We start from the raw sequence: 13,555 nt of genomic DNA on the forward strand, positions 1-13,555 counted from the left end.
TAACTAGTGTTCTCTAAATGTGATGATCAGTCTTTTAGCAGCCAGTAACAATGAATGGTGGTGGAATAATGCTCAAGGCCTTTTGACCCATTGTGCCTCTATCAGCTCTTCAAACTAAATGAAAACATTCCTATTCTTTGTATTTCAACTCGATCTGGCACAAAAATCCTGCAGCCGCTGGTGACAGAAGAATTGGGCACCAAGCAAGTTGCTAGTGAAAAGAAGTAGCAAGATGAGTTTGCCACTTTGGATCAACAGTGATGTTTTACTATATTCCAGCCGTTGTTAGAGCCAGCATTGAGTTCCAGTGTCTAATTTTCCTTTAAGTTGTGGTCCCTTTGCAGAATTGTTGTCACTATCAAATGTTTATTTTTCATTTGGTGCCCATTTCCCAATACATTCAAACCATTCTGTAACTCTTATGAATTCTTTGGAATTTGCTGCCATTGAATGTTATACCATCTGTAAATTTGTACTTAACTCCTGACCCTCATTTATGAAGATGCTGTTAAAAAAGCAAATTGGACTCTGATGATAAACCCCGCACACACCCCTTTCAGTTGCAATAGTCAGCCAATTACATGCCACTTTATTTCTACAGCCAGCCTTCCCTGAGCAACCACTCCATACTATTACCTTCACTGTCATCTCCTTTAATCCTCCAATGGCAAGGTATCCCCTGCACAAATCCTTGAATAAAAGGGAATTTGTGCATTAGTCTATGTAACCCTTTTGAGCCGTCTGTTGTTCAGTAATCAACCATGTCCTTGTCAGTTCCCCACCTCTCAATTCCCTGATTTTAATTTATCAATTTTCTCTTTAAATGTCCCCCAAAATACAGCATCCCTGCAGTCCAAGGTAAAGAATTAAATACTTGCCACCTTTTGTAAACCTGCTATACACCTCTGTTAAATGACTGCCCCTGATCTTGTAACATTTTTGTACTTATCAAATGCTTCAAGATCTAGGTCTGGTTTTACCCACAATGGCATCTGATTTCCTCTTGTTCACTGTTGATTTTGCTGCTTTGAAAATAGCAATGCCACATCTGTCCCCCAGCTGTGTTTTCAGTGGTTCTGAAAGTCTGTGGAGTTTGAAAATTCTCAATGTATCTTGTATAGACTGAGTTTTACTGTGGGCTGTAAAGTTGTGTCAGGCTTGATGGGCAGAAATGTGAACAGTGACACAACTGCCACTACAAAACCCTTTGGTTTCCTTTTGCAGATCGGCTTTATCTTGGTAAGGACCAAAGTCAAGTTTACAAGTATTTTCATAGCCTGTGTAGCTTTATTATTGCCTTGCCTAAATTCCTTTCAGTACTCTGAATCCAGTCTTCAGTTTTCTCTTCTAAATGTATAACAAAGATAGCTACAATTCCAGCCCACGATGAGTATTGCAAAGTTAAAAACCTTTAACCAGAGGCCAGCGAATCTTTGGAATTCTCAATACAAAAGGAGGTGGCAGGTGTTGGAGTATATTTGAGTGGTCTGTATGTGCTTGTGTTTGAGTTTGAGAGTGCAACAGAGCCAGATCACATTGTCTTGGAGCTCCCTGCCATTGGACCAAGGGCCTTCTCTGATTGTGTAGCTGATGTACAACAACTGCCCATATTAAAAATCTGCAGATGCTAGTGGCTGCTGAGAAGAATTTTGCTTGGATCTTTTACAATCCATTTTGGTATTTGTCCAAACACGGTGCCTGCTGCTACATTTGAAGAAGGCATAATGTAAACTTTAGATAAAATGTTACAATTCATCGATATAGTTTGTGATTGGAGCCAATCTAAATTGCTTTTGCTTCATAACTAATGTAGCTAAGATTACGAGTTCATGCAAATGAACTGGTTTTTACTGCCGTGCTGAGTCACTCCCATCCACTGGAGTGTTGGACTTCAATAGGATCTGCTTTAATGGTTATTGCTTACATGAGATAATTCCATGAGATATTGCACAAACAGGCCATTTGGCTAGTAGTTGTACTCCAATCAAACCACTATCACTTTTCCTTGTTGAGCCATCGTTAATTTCTCTCGTGCTCTTTAGCTCCTATTTTAAGTTTTCTTTAGCTACTATGTTTCTTCTAAAATGCCCAGTTGGATTTCTTGGTATCTATATTGGCCCATTGAGTTCCTCTGTACAAAATGTAGGCCTTGGACCTCCCAGGTCACCCTTTGACTTCAGCCAGTTTGATCATTCTTCACCATTTCTGTGTGGTCTTTGTAAACTTTCTCCACTACCTCAACGGTTTGTTTTAAGATGAGCAGATTTGCGATTCTTCCAAAGGGGTTTGAAATGGGTTCACTGTATTTTCTATAAGTATATATACTCCATTTAATTGTATCCTCGGCTATTTGTATGTAGTTTCTACTGAACTCTTCACTTGATAAGTAATAAGAACAATTAATCTGGTGATTTATTTAGGCATTGTGTGAAAAGTTGAACAATCTTGCACATCCTCAGTGTTTAACTGAAAGCTGTAGTTGATTGGTGTACAGAGACAATGATCTTTGTATATCTGTGTATCTGTTCCCAGTTCAAAAGTAACTTGGTTGAAAGCGTCAAATCAAATAAGCTTAGCACCTTTTGATGTTTTCCTTCAGCTCTTCAATAACAATGTGTGTTCATGGCTTCATTTAACTAGTCTTAGAAAATACTAGTTAACAAAATGGGTTTGCACTGCTTGCTGCAATCTGTTGAATGGTCACTCAGTCATGTGTTTTGGAAATATAAGCATTCTTGAGGCTTTTCCTCGTGTTGAATTGTCACTGCTGGGAGATGAGTGATACAATTGTTTGGATTTTTTAGGTGGACAAGTTGGACGTATCGGAATCTCTGAGGAAAGAGGAAGAGCAGGCCACAGAGACGACACCCATTGTTTACGGTTGGTACATTATTGTGAGCTAAATGATTTGAGAGTGATTGTCCTGCCTTTTAGATTCAAACTGATTTTATCAATAAATTGAAAGCATCACTGAACTGGAATGCAAACGTTTGTTTAAGTGTAAGACTTGACACTCCTGATCAAACCCTACTTAAAGATTTAGCTGTTTAGTCAACCCCAGATGAGTACAGGCCACTGATGTACTTTATGGAAACACTTGCCCACTTGATTTTAATCTGTACATTTTGTGTGGAAATATTGAATTCCAACTGGAAGGAATGATGGGTTTTATTGTTTAGCCTGAAAGCTTGAACTGAAAGAAGTGCTGTAACTCTTTTCTTTCTTTTTTTCTCCCCCCCCCCGCTCTACAGGCCAGTCGCAGCTGATGTTGACAGCAGGACCCAGTGTAAGTGTCCCTCCACAGGCAGCCTTTGGCTACAGTTATGGTGCCCAACCTTTTGCCCAGTCTGGCACTTATGGGTATGGTATGTAAGGTAATCGCAAGCTACCCATCTGCTCAATGTCTGCCAGGTTCCCTTCGTCTCGCAACGGGGAAGAGGAAGTAAAGCTCTTTATATATTGTATGTCATGAAGGACTTGAGTCTTTTTTTTTTCTAGTTCTAAGTGTTTGGATCACAGCTCTAACTTGTTTCTCACATTCCACAGTAATTAGATTGTGATTTTTCTCTTTGGATGGGAATGGTTGTTTCATTTAAGCTCTCGGTGTGAGCTCTTGTCCTGCAAAAGTCTGTTGTAAAGAATTTAATTTTCACTCTATGTAATGAGGCAATACTTCAATGTAGTATCTCCCAAATGTGTGAGCAGCTTGTGGGCTGTATTTAAAGGAAGTAAATCTCATTGTATTCTTAAACTGAGTACAGGACTTGGCTGCTTACCTGTAAGATGTTGATGAGCAAAAAAGAAACACTAATCACAGTGCACCAACACCATGACCTGAAAGTTGGAAATTTACTTCTAAGGCATACAATAGGTTCACCTGACTCATTGATTTAAACCGTGGGCTCATCCCGATCTATGCCGGCTCTGTTTAAACCCATGGAAGTTTTTAAAATTTCTACTACATCATTCACTCCTTCCATGGTTATGTATGGCCTCGTTGTGCTAATACAGTGCTGATGTGGGACCATAAACTCCCCTAAACCGGTCTTTCGAACCCTGTGCTAAGGTCTTGCGTTTGCTGGATATTGTGGTGTGTTAGGTCACTGTCTTTGAGTGTACAGAATAAAGAATTAATTAAATGGTCCTGTTTTTGTGCAATTTGAAAACAGATTGAAAATAAAATAACAGGGCTCTGAATCTCCACTGTTGTCTGTGCATTATTCATTTCTTCAGCAGCTGGACGCTAATGCTTCTCTCTGGGCTTGAACAGAACTTGTCAGAAGCTACGCATAACGGCATTCATCATAAGCGGAGGGTAGAAACGTGTCCATATATTTGGTCACTTAATTACAATCTGTATTAGCAACTAGTACTTTCAGAGCCCAAGTTAGAAAGTTCTTCCTGTTTTTCAAATCCTTGTGAACAATATAGATGGACACTTTCTGTAAATTACCAGTGGGATATTAATCCTCATTTTATGTTTCCCCCCTTGGGAATGAATATGGAGTGGGATCTTTGGGTGCCTCTCCTTGTACTTGCTTCCTGCACCCGTGATAAGCTATGAATTAAGAATCACAGCAAACAGTCATAGTAAAGGAGGACTGGGAGAAATTCAGAGACCAGCAGAGGAGGACAAAGGGCTTAATTAGGAAAGGAAAAATGGATTATGAAAGAAAACTGGCAGGGAACATAAAAACTGACTGCAAAAGTTTTTATAGATATGTGAAAAGAAAGAGATTAGTTAAAACAAATGTAGGTCCCTTGCAGTCAGAAACAGGTGAGTTGATCATGGAGAACAAGGATATGGCGGACCAAGGATATGGCGGACCAATTACTTTATTTATGTCTTCCTTTGTGAAGACGGAACCAATCTGCCGGAAATAGCAGGGGACCGCGGGTCAAAGGAGTTGGAGGAATTGAGTGAAATCCAGGTTAGTCGGGAAGTGGTGTTGGGTAAATTGAATGGATTATAGGCCGATAAATCCCCAGGACCAGATAGGCTGCATCCCAGAGTACTTAAGGAAGTAGCTCCAGAACTAGTGAATGCATTAGTAATAATCTTTCAAAACTCTTTAGATTCTGGAGTAGTTCCAGAGGATTGGAGGGTAGCAAACGTAACCCCACTTTTTAAGAAGGGAGGGAGAGAGAAAACGGGGAATTACAGACCAGTTAGTCTAACATCAGTAGTGGGGAAACTGCTAGAGTCAGTTATTAAAGATGGGATAGCAGCACATTTGGAAAGTGGTGAAATCATTGGACAAAGTCAGCATGGTTTACGAAAGGTAAATCATGTCTGACGAATCTTATAGACTTTTTCGAGGATGTAACTAGTAGCACGGATAGGGGAGAACCAGTGGATGTGGTGTATCTAGACTTCCAGAAGGCTTTCGACAAGGTCCCACATAAGAGATTAGTATACAAACTTAAAGCACACGGCATTGGGGGTTCAGTATTGATATGGATAGAGAATTGGCTGGCAAACAGGAAGCAAAGAGTAGGAGTAAACGGGTCCTTTTCACAATGGCAGGCAGTGACTAGTGGGGTACCGCAAGGCTCAGTGCTGGGACCCCAGCTATTTACAATATATATTAATGATCTAGATGAGGGAATTGAAGGCAATATCTCCAAGTTTGCGGATGACACTAAGCTGGGGGGCAGTGTTAGCTGAGAAGACACAGAGTGACACAAAATGGCGGCGCCCTGTACGGCAGCGGCTACTCCAGCTCCCGATAGCGATGTGCGTTTTATGTTTAATATGTTGTCTGTACCGTCAGTCTTGTGCGAGAGTAGTAAATAATGTATATTGTCTATCTTATTGGTATATTGTCTGTGTTATAAATATTACTTGCACATCTGGAGTATGGGGAAATGCAATTTCAATCCAATTTATTTGAATTGACAATAAAGTTTACTTTGAACTTGAGAAGTAGGCCATTCGGCCCTTCTAGCCAGCACTGCCATTCACTGTGATCATGGTTGATCATCCACAATCTGTAACCCGTTCCTGCCTTCTCCCCATATCCCTTCACTCTATCTTTAAGAGAGCTATCTAACTCTCTCTTGAAAGCCTCCAGAGCATTGGTCTCCACTGTCTTCTGAGGTAGAGAATTCCACAGATTGACTACTCTGTGTGAAAAAGTTTTTCCTCATCTCTGTTCTAAATGGCTTGCCCCTTATTCTTAAACTGTGACCCCTGGTTCTGGACTCTCCCAACATCGAAAACATTTTGTTCAAGAAGGAACTGCAGATGCTGGAAAATCGAAGGTACACAAATGCTGGAGAAACTCGGCGGGTGCAGCAGCATCTATGGAGCGAAGGAGATAGGCTTCGAAAACATGTTTCCTGTCTCTAGTGTGTCCAAGCCCTTAATAATCTTATGTTTCAATAAGATATCCTCTCATCCTTCTAAATGCCAGAGTATACAAGCTACATAGTATACAATACTCAGCCTATTTGACCAATCTAACCTCATGAAGGGGTTTGCAAATTTTGGAATGTTAAACTGTCTGCATCCAGTACAGAGCATGTACTTCTCCAAGGATAGACACAAAAAGCCTGAGTAACTCAGCGGATCAGACAGCATCTCTGGAGAAAAGGAATAGACGGGCCTGAAGAAGGGTCTCGACCCGAAACGTCACCTATTCCTTTTCTCCAGAGATGCTGTCTGACCCGTTGAGTTACTCCAGCTTTTTGTCTATCTTCAGTTTAAACCAGTATCTGCAGTTCCTTCCTACACATGCACTTCTCCAATGTGAGCAGCTAGTGGAGGCGTGGAGGGGGAAATGGTTAATTCCTCAGCAAATACCTGGGAGGTCCAACATACAAGATTTTCTCCATTTGAGCAACTAGTACCATATAGCTTTGTTGCCCTTTTGAAGGTTTTAACTAGAGCGATCCCTGTACCTCCACAAAGTGTAATGGAAGTGGCTGGGCACCGCCAACTGAAGAAATTCTAGTGTTTTCCTTGTCATTGGTATTCGATTAACAGGTCATTGTTCACTATTTTTCTCTCCCCCTCCCTTTCTAGAATAGTTGCATTTGTTTACCCTCTAATTCACAGATAGAATTCCAGAACCTTTCAAATCTTGGAAGATGACAGCCAGAGCATTCACGATCCTACAGCTGCCATCTCTGAAGCTGCAATGTGGATTGTCAGGTCCCTGGGATTCAGATTCATCATTTTTTTTTTTACTATAGTTCTTTCTTTATTCCTTGTTCTTGCTAAACCCATGGTTCTCAAAATCCAGTAAGTTCAGTGAAGATTGCACGTGCGACTGGGATGTTGCAGCCATTACAGAAACCTGGTTAAGAGAGGGACATTAATAAACTGACAGCTTAATGTTCTAGGGTATAGATGCTTCAGGAGAGATAGAGGAGGAGGGGGTGTTGCTTTATTGATTAAGGATGTCACAACAATGGTCACAGATGACATAACTGATGACTTGTCCAGTGAGGCTATATGGGTGGAGCAGAAACGGGCCCTTTGGCCCACCGAGTCTGCACCGACCTATACCAGGATATTAACACTATCCTACACACACTTGGGACAATTTACATTTATACAAAGCCAATCAACCTACCAACCTGTACGTCTTTGGAGTGTGGGAGGAAATCGAAGATCTCAGAGAAAACCCATGGGCAGAACGTTCAAGCTCCATACAGACAGCATCCATATTCTGGTTCAAACCTGGGTCTCTGGCGTTGAAACCGCTGTAAGGCAGCAACTCTACCATTGCGCCACCGTGCCGTTGTGGGGATGTTTTTAAAAGATTGCTGAGAAGAGTCCAGGACATGCATGTTTCTGTTAGCGTGAAGGACAAGACAGATGGGTGTAAGGAAGCTTGGATGATGAGAGAAATTTGAGGCCCCAGTCAACAATAAGGAAGCATAGGGCATGTTTAGGCAGCTGGTATCAAGTGAGACCTCTAAGAAGGTCTGCAGGGAAAAGCCTGGGAACTATAGGCCAGTGAGTCTAACATCTATGGTCGGAAAGTTACTAGAGTATTCTGATAAGAATGCATTTAGATGGACATGGGCTGATATGGGATAGTCTATTTTGTACATAGAAGATCATATCCCATTAATTTTAATGAGTTTTGATGTGTCCAAAAAATGGTTGTGGGCAGAGCTGTATGCATGGAATTCAGCAGGATATTTGACAAGGCTCTGCAAGGTAGGTTGCTCTGGAAGATTAGATAGCATAGGATCCAAGGAGAGAGCCAACTGGATAGAAAATTGGCTTTGTGGAAAGAAGCAGAGGGTAATGGTGGAGGTTGTTTTTTGAAACTGGAGGCCTGTGTGGCTTGGTGCAGGGCCCATTTCTGTTTATCAATTATTTGGTTGAGGCATGATTAGCCAGTTTGCAGATATCACTAAATTGGGTGGTATTGTAGATAGTGAAGATAGTTGTCAAATATTGCAGCAGAATCTTGATCGGTGGGGCAGGTAGGCTGAAGAATGGTTGATGGAATTTAATGCAGAGAAGTGGGAGGAGTTGCATTTTGGGAAGTCAAACCAGGGCAAGGCCTACACATTGAATGGTAGGGCTTTGAGAAGTGTTGAAGAGCAAAGGGATGTCAGAGTGCAGGTCCTTGAAAGTTGCGTCACAGTAGATAGGGTGGTCCAGAAGTCTTTCAGCACATTGGTCTTCATCAGTCTGAGTATTGAGTAAAGTTAGTTGCAGTAAGTAGTGCCTTTTTGTTACCCTATTATAGGAAAGATGTTCAGCTGGAAAGGGTGCAGAGAAGATTTTCCAGGATGTTGCCAGGACTCGGGGGGCCTAAGCTATAGGGAGAGGTTAAGCAGGCTAGGACTTCCCTCTTTGCATCATAGGAGGATGAGGGGTGATCTTGGAGGTATATAAGATCGTTAGACTAAGTGGGACCCGTTGGGTCCCATGTTCACATGGGAGGGTTGGTCCCCCGACACAATATTCCACCTCTCCACCAATTCCAATATTGGTGGCCAGTGGGGGGGCTTTCTGGAGCGCTGGTATGGGTTCTTGGGGTGGCAGCTCAGTCCCTCAAGCCTGATGTGCTGGCAGCTCACTCACGGCTGGTGGGCTGGCAGTTGACTCATGGCTATTCTTTGAAATTCTACTTCAAGCAGGGTGCAAGGCCACCAAATTCAAGTGCAGTTTCCAACCACTTCAAGCAGGGTGCAAGGCCACCAAATTCAAGTGCAGTTTCCAACCACTTCAAGCAGGGTGCAAGGCCACCAAATTCAAGTGCAGTTTCATTCCATTTCAAGCAGGGTGCAATGCCACCAAATTCAAATGCAGCTTCATACCATTTCATGCAGGGTGAAACCACCATAAAACCACACAAAACACCAAACTCATAGTTCAGTAGACAGAGTCGTGATCTCTTCCTCCCCCATCATGCACAGACTGAGCCACAACCACACTTCCGGGTTTTATAACCCCTCCCTCTCCCACCGGAAAAGGTGTGGCCTTCATGGCGTGATTGACAGGAGAGGGATTCTCAACATTTTTTAAACACTAATAACACTTATTTTTCATTGATGGGAAGAATTCTCTGCACCTGCTGGGGGCTGAGTAAGATGGCCAAAAATCACAGCTGTAAGTGGTAGCATTTTATCTAAAATCAATATATAGTGCAAACAGGAAGTAAATGGATTTGCAGTAGTGCCTTTTAACTTCAAGCCAAAGCACCCAAACCACCATTTGCAGTAAGTAGTGCCTTTCAACTTCAAGCCAAAACACCCAACCCACCTTTTACAGTAAGTAGTGCCTTTCAACTTCAAGCCAAAGCACCCAACCCACCATTTGCAGTAAGTAGTGCCTTTTAACTTCAAGCCAAAACACCCAAACCACCATTTGCAGTAAGCAGTGCCTTTTAACTTCAAGCCAAAGCACACAAACAACCATTTGCAGGCAGTGCCTTTTTACTTCAAACCAACCATATTTTCATTTTCAAACCACATTAAGGGGACTCACAGTTGAGTAGACATGTGTTCAGTGTTATTCAGAGTTCAGAGAGACGTGACCCTCTGTCTTCCCCCATCTTGCAGAGACTGAGTGAGGCACACCACTTCCGGGTTTTATAGTCCCTCCCTCCTCCCACCAGCAGGGGCAACAGAGAGAATGGCAATCTTTTTTAAAACATTAATATCTCTCTGATTTTTCATTGATGGGAAAAATCCTTCTGTCCTGGAAGGCGGAGGGGGGTTCTGAGCGAGGTGGCCAAAAATGACGGCCGTAGGTGGTGGCGTTCTCTCGGAAATCACGTCACAGTGAGCCAAAAGCTGTCAAGGTCAGACTTTTAGTAATACCCTGTATATATATAGATAGATGAGAGGAATATATAGGATGAATGCAGTCTTTTACCCAGAGTAGGAGAATCAAGAACCAGAGGACATAGGTTTAAAATGAAGGGGGAAAGATTTAATAGGCACCTGAGGGGCATCATCTCTACATAAAGGATAGTAGGTATATGGAAGGAGCTGCCAGAGCAGTTAGTTGAGGCAGGTGAGCAATTTTGGGCTCCATATCTGAGGAAGGATATGCTGGAATTGGAGAGGATCCAGAGGAGGTTTACGATAATGATCCCAGGAATGATTGGGTTAATATGATGAGCGTTTGAAGGCACTGGGCCTGTACTTGCTAGAGTTTAGAAGGATGAGGGGGTACCTAATTGAATCTTCCCAAAGGTAGTGAAAGGCCTGGATAGAGTGAATAGCCATAGCCTCAGGACGTACCTTTAGAAAGGAGATAAACATTTATTTAGTCAGAGAGTGGTGAACCTGTGGAATTCAATACCATAGACGGCTGTGGAGGCCGCATGTAGATATTTTTCAGGTTGAAATTGACAGATCTTTGATTTGTAAGGGTGTCGAGGATTATGGGGCGAAGGCTGGAAAATGGGGCTGAGAGGGAAAGATAGATCAACCATGATTGAATGGCCTTATTCTTCTAGAACTTATGAACTATCATAATGTTGAAAAAAACACTATTTGGACAGGTACATAGATAAGATTGGGTTAGAAGGATACGGGGGTAAATGCAGGCAAGTGGGACTAGCGTAGATGGGGCATGTTGGTTTGCGTGGGCAAGAGGCTGAAGGTCCTGTTTGCACGCTGCAGGACTCGAAGATGGACACAAAGTACTAATTCATTCATCTGTCATTTATTTATTACTCATAAATTCTGTGTGTAACTTGCTCTTGCTGGCCATTTCCACTTAAAGGTTCTTGTAATTTTTTCATTTTGTTCCATAGTCTACAACAAAAAAATAATGCTACGTTTTAATTGAGGTCTCCAACGCTTTTGCATTGCAAAACCCTTCTTGATTAGTACGGGTGTCAGAGGTTATGGGGAGAAGGCAGGAGAATGGGGCTAGAAGAGATAGATCAGCCATGATTGAATGGTGGAGTAGACTTGATGGGTCAAATGGCCTAATTCTACTATCACGACCAGTTTCAAAATGGACTTTGCTCTCATTGGATCCTTGATATGTTGGGCAACGTAAGCATCTCATGTGTATTGCAGCAAATTTGATTTCTAACAGCTGGTCAGGCAGCATCTGTGGAAGAAATGGATGAGGGGCACATGAGTTGGAGATGAAAGCTAGAGATGAAAGAGACAAAATGGTGTTGGATAAGGAGAGAAGTAAAAATGTGAAGCTTAAGGGATGGAAAGGGGCAAGACAATGGGAGAAATGTGTGCGCACTGGAGTGGAGAGGATGGTTGCGGGAAATTGAAAATTTGATGTTTGTATGGTTAGGTTGTAAACTACCTAAGTGGAATCCATGAATCCTGTGTGACTGTTGCATGCACCTTTAATTTTCTGATTTATGTCACGCTCAAAAGTAACTATATTGTTTGCCTATAGATGCCTTCTATCCTTTGCATTTCTAAGCTTGACCGTATATAATTCTAATTCTATATCATGATATATCAAACCAAGATAATTTCTCACTGATCTCCTTTATTAATAATGCAACATTATCCTGTTTGTCTGCAGAAAGATCACAATCCAAAGCGTGACCTATCTGTGTTTTCCAGAAAAGTTATTCCAACACTTTTTTTGTAAACAAGCTTGTGCAGTTCCTTACGCCTTTCTCGCTACCATCCCATTGTTGCCGGTCCATCTGAAATGTTAAATATCCTGGAAATTTTAATTCCCAGCTTTGGCCGCCCAGCAGCCAGATTTTGATGCTCTCAATTAGATCACATGAGTTCACTCTATTTATGCTAATTATTCTGGCTGTTCACTCTCTTCACTTCAGGAGACTGCAGCATTCAATTACATCTGTGACCCTGGTTCCATGAAGGCAATATCCCCTTCTGAGTTATATCTCCGGCCAGGGATATACCTGTCGAGGGAACACAAGTCTTGCGAAACACTGGGTCAGGCGGTTTCTGTGGTGCGAATGGACAGGCAGTCTTTTGGGTCAAGACCCTTTGGGTTGTGAAGACTGCCTGTACATTCCCTCCAAAGATGCAGCATGACCTGCTGAGTTACTCCAGCGTCTTGTTGTGCTCAATATTGCAGTTTTTGCAGTTCCTTGTGTGTCCTATTCTCACTAGATATGAAGGTGATAGGTGGGGGCTTGACATTAAATATTTCATACTGGTAAGAAATTGCCATTTTCCCCTCTTGACCTGTCATGAAATATTTTATCATGGATGCCTACAAAGGGTGTTTTTTAATTCTCCTACAATTCGGGACCACTTTGGGTAATTTGTCCAGGGTACCTTCTGTGTTATTCTTCTGCGATGAGCTGCACCTTGGTTTCTGGCCTCTTCCCCAAAAGATATTCCATGACCAGCAACAGATTTGCCAATCTACTTCTTACACAGAATGGGGTTGCCAGGTATCTAAATTCAGCTAAATAAAATAAGGAGATTTGCATTAACCTTCAAACTGTTAGAGATGTCGCTGGGTTCAGCCCAGTTATAAAGGTTTGTGTTTAATTAGCTGCTAATAATTTCTATTCCCAGCTCAGAATTGAAGAAAATTGATTTGGGATTTCTTGCAGCATGTGTCACAATCCAATGCATGTTTATTTCTGGCTTATTCTTTCTAGAAACTTTACTTTTCAAAATTTCACTGGAGTCAATTCAGTTGGGACGGTATTGGTCAAAAAGTGTCCTATCAGTCAATACTACCAGAGTCCCAGAATTTGCTAGGGCATCAGTGGGAAATAATTAGTACCTGTAGCAAAGAAGCTAGATCTAAATTTAGAAATCATTAATCTTTATCCTTCAATCTATTTTTGAGGCATATTACTTTTCAAAAGTCAATTAGATATAATAATTGGGTTATGGAACAAGAGCACTGTGACATTACTATTTTATTGGGATTGAACTCAATTTTCTCTGAGCAATTCAGCACAGAAACAGGTCTTTTGGCCCACCTTGTCCACACTAACCAAGTTGGCATATTGAGCTAATGTAATTTGCTAGTGTTTGTACTCTGATAGCTGTAATTGTATCGGCCACCACTACAGATCAGATCATCCAGATACAGATCAAATTTGTTGCCATATCTTACTTTCTCTCTTAGTTACTTGCAGACTGAGTTTCCACTCCC

The 13,555-nt window shown here is 41.8% G+C and overlaps 1 protein-coding gene across 1 annotated transcript in view; it reads left to right on the top strand.

Moving 5' to 3' along the window:
* LOC129710450 (clathrin heavy chain 1-like) overlaps positions 1-4,201 on the top strand; it is a 76,435-nt gene extending 72,234 nt beyond the window's left edge. The window contains exons 29-30 of the mRNA XM_055657405.1: positions 2,805-2,880; positions 3,252-4,201. Coding sequence (XP_055513380.1) covers positions 2,805-2,880; positions 3,252-3,373 — 198 coding nt within the window. The 3' untranslated portion in view covers positions 3,374-4,201. The remainder of the gene's footprint in view (positions 1-2,804; positions 2,881-3,251) is intronic.
* Positions 4,202-13,555: the final 9,354 nt, after the last annotated feature.

Source organism: Leucoraja erinacea, chromosome 28, assembly GCF_028641065.1.
Source record: "Leucoraja erinacea ecotype New England chromosome 28, Leri_hhj_1, whole genome shotgun sequence".
NCBI lineage: Eukaryota > Metazoa > Chordata > Chondrichthyes > Rajiformes > Rajidae > Leucoraja > Leucoraja erinaceus.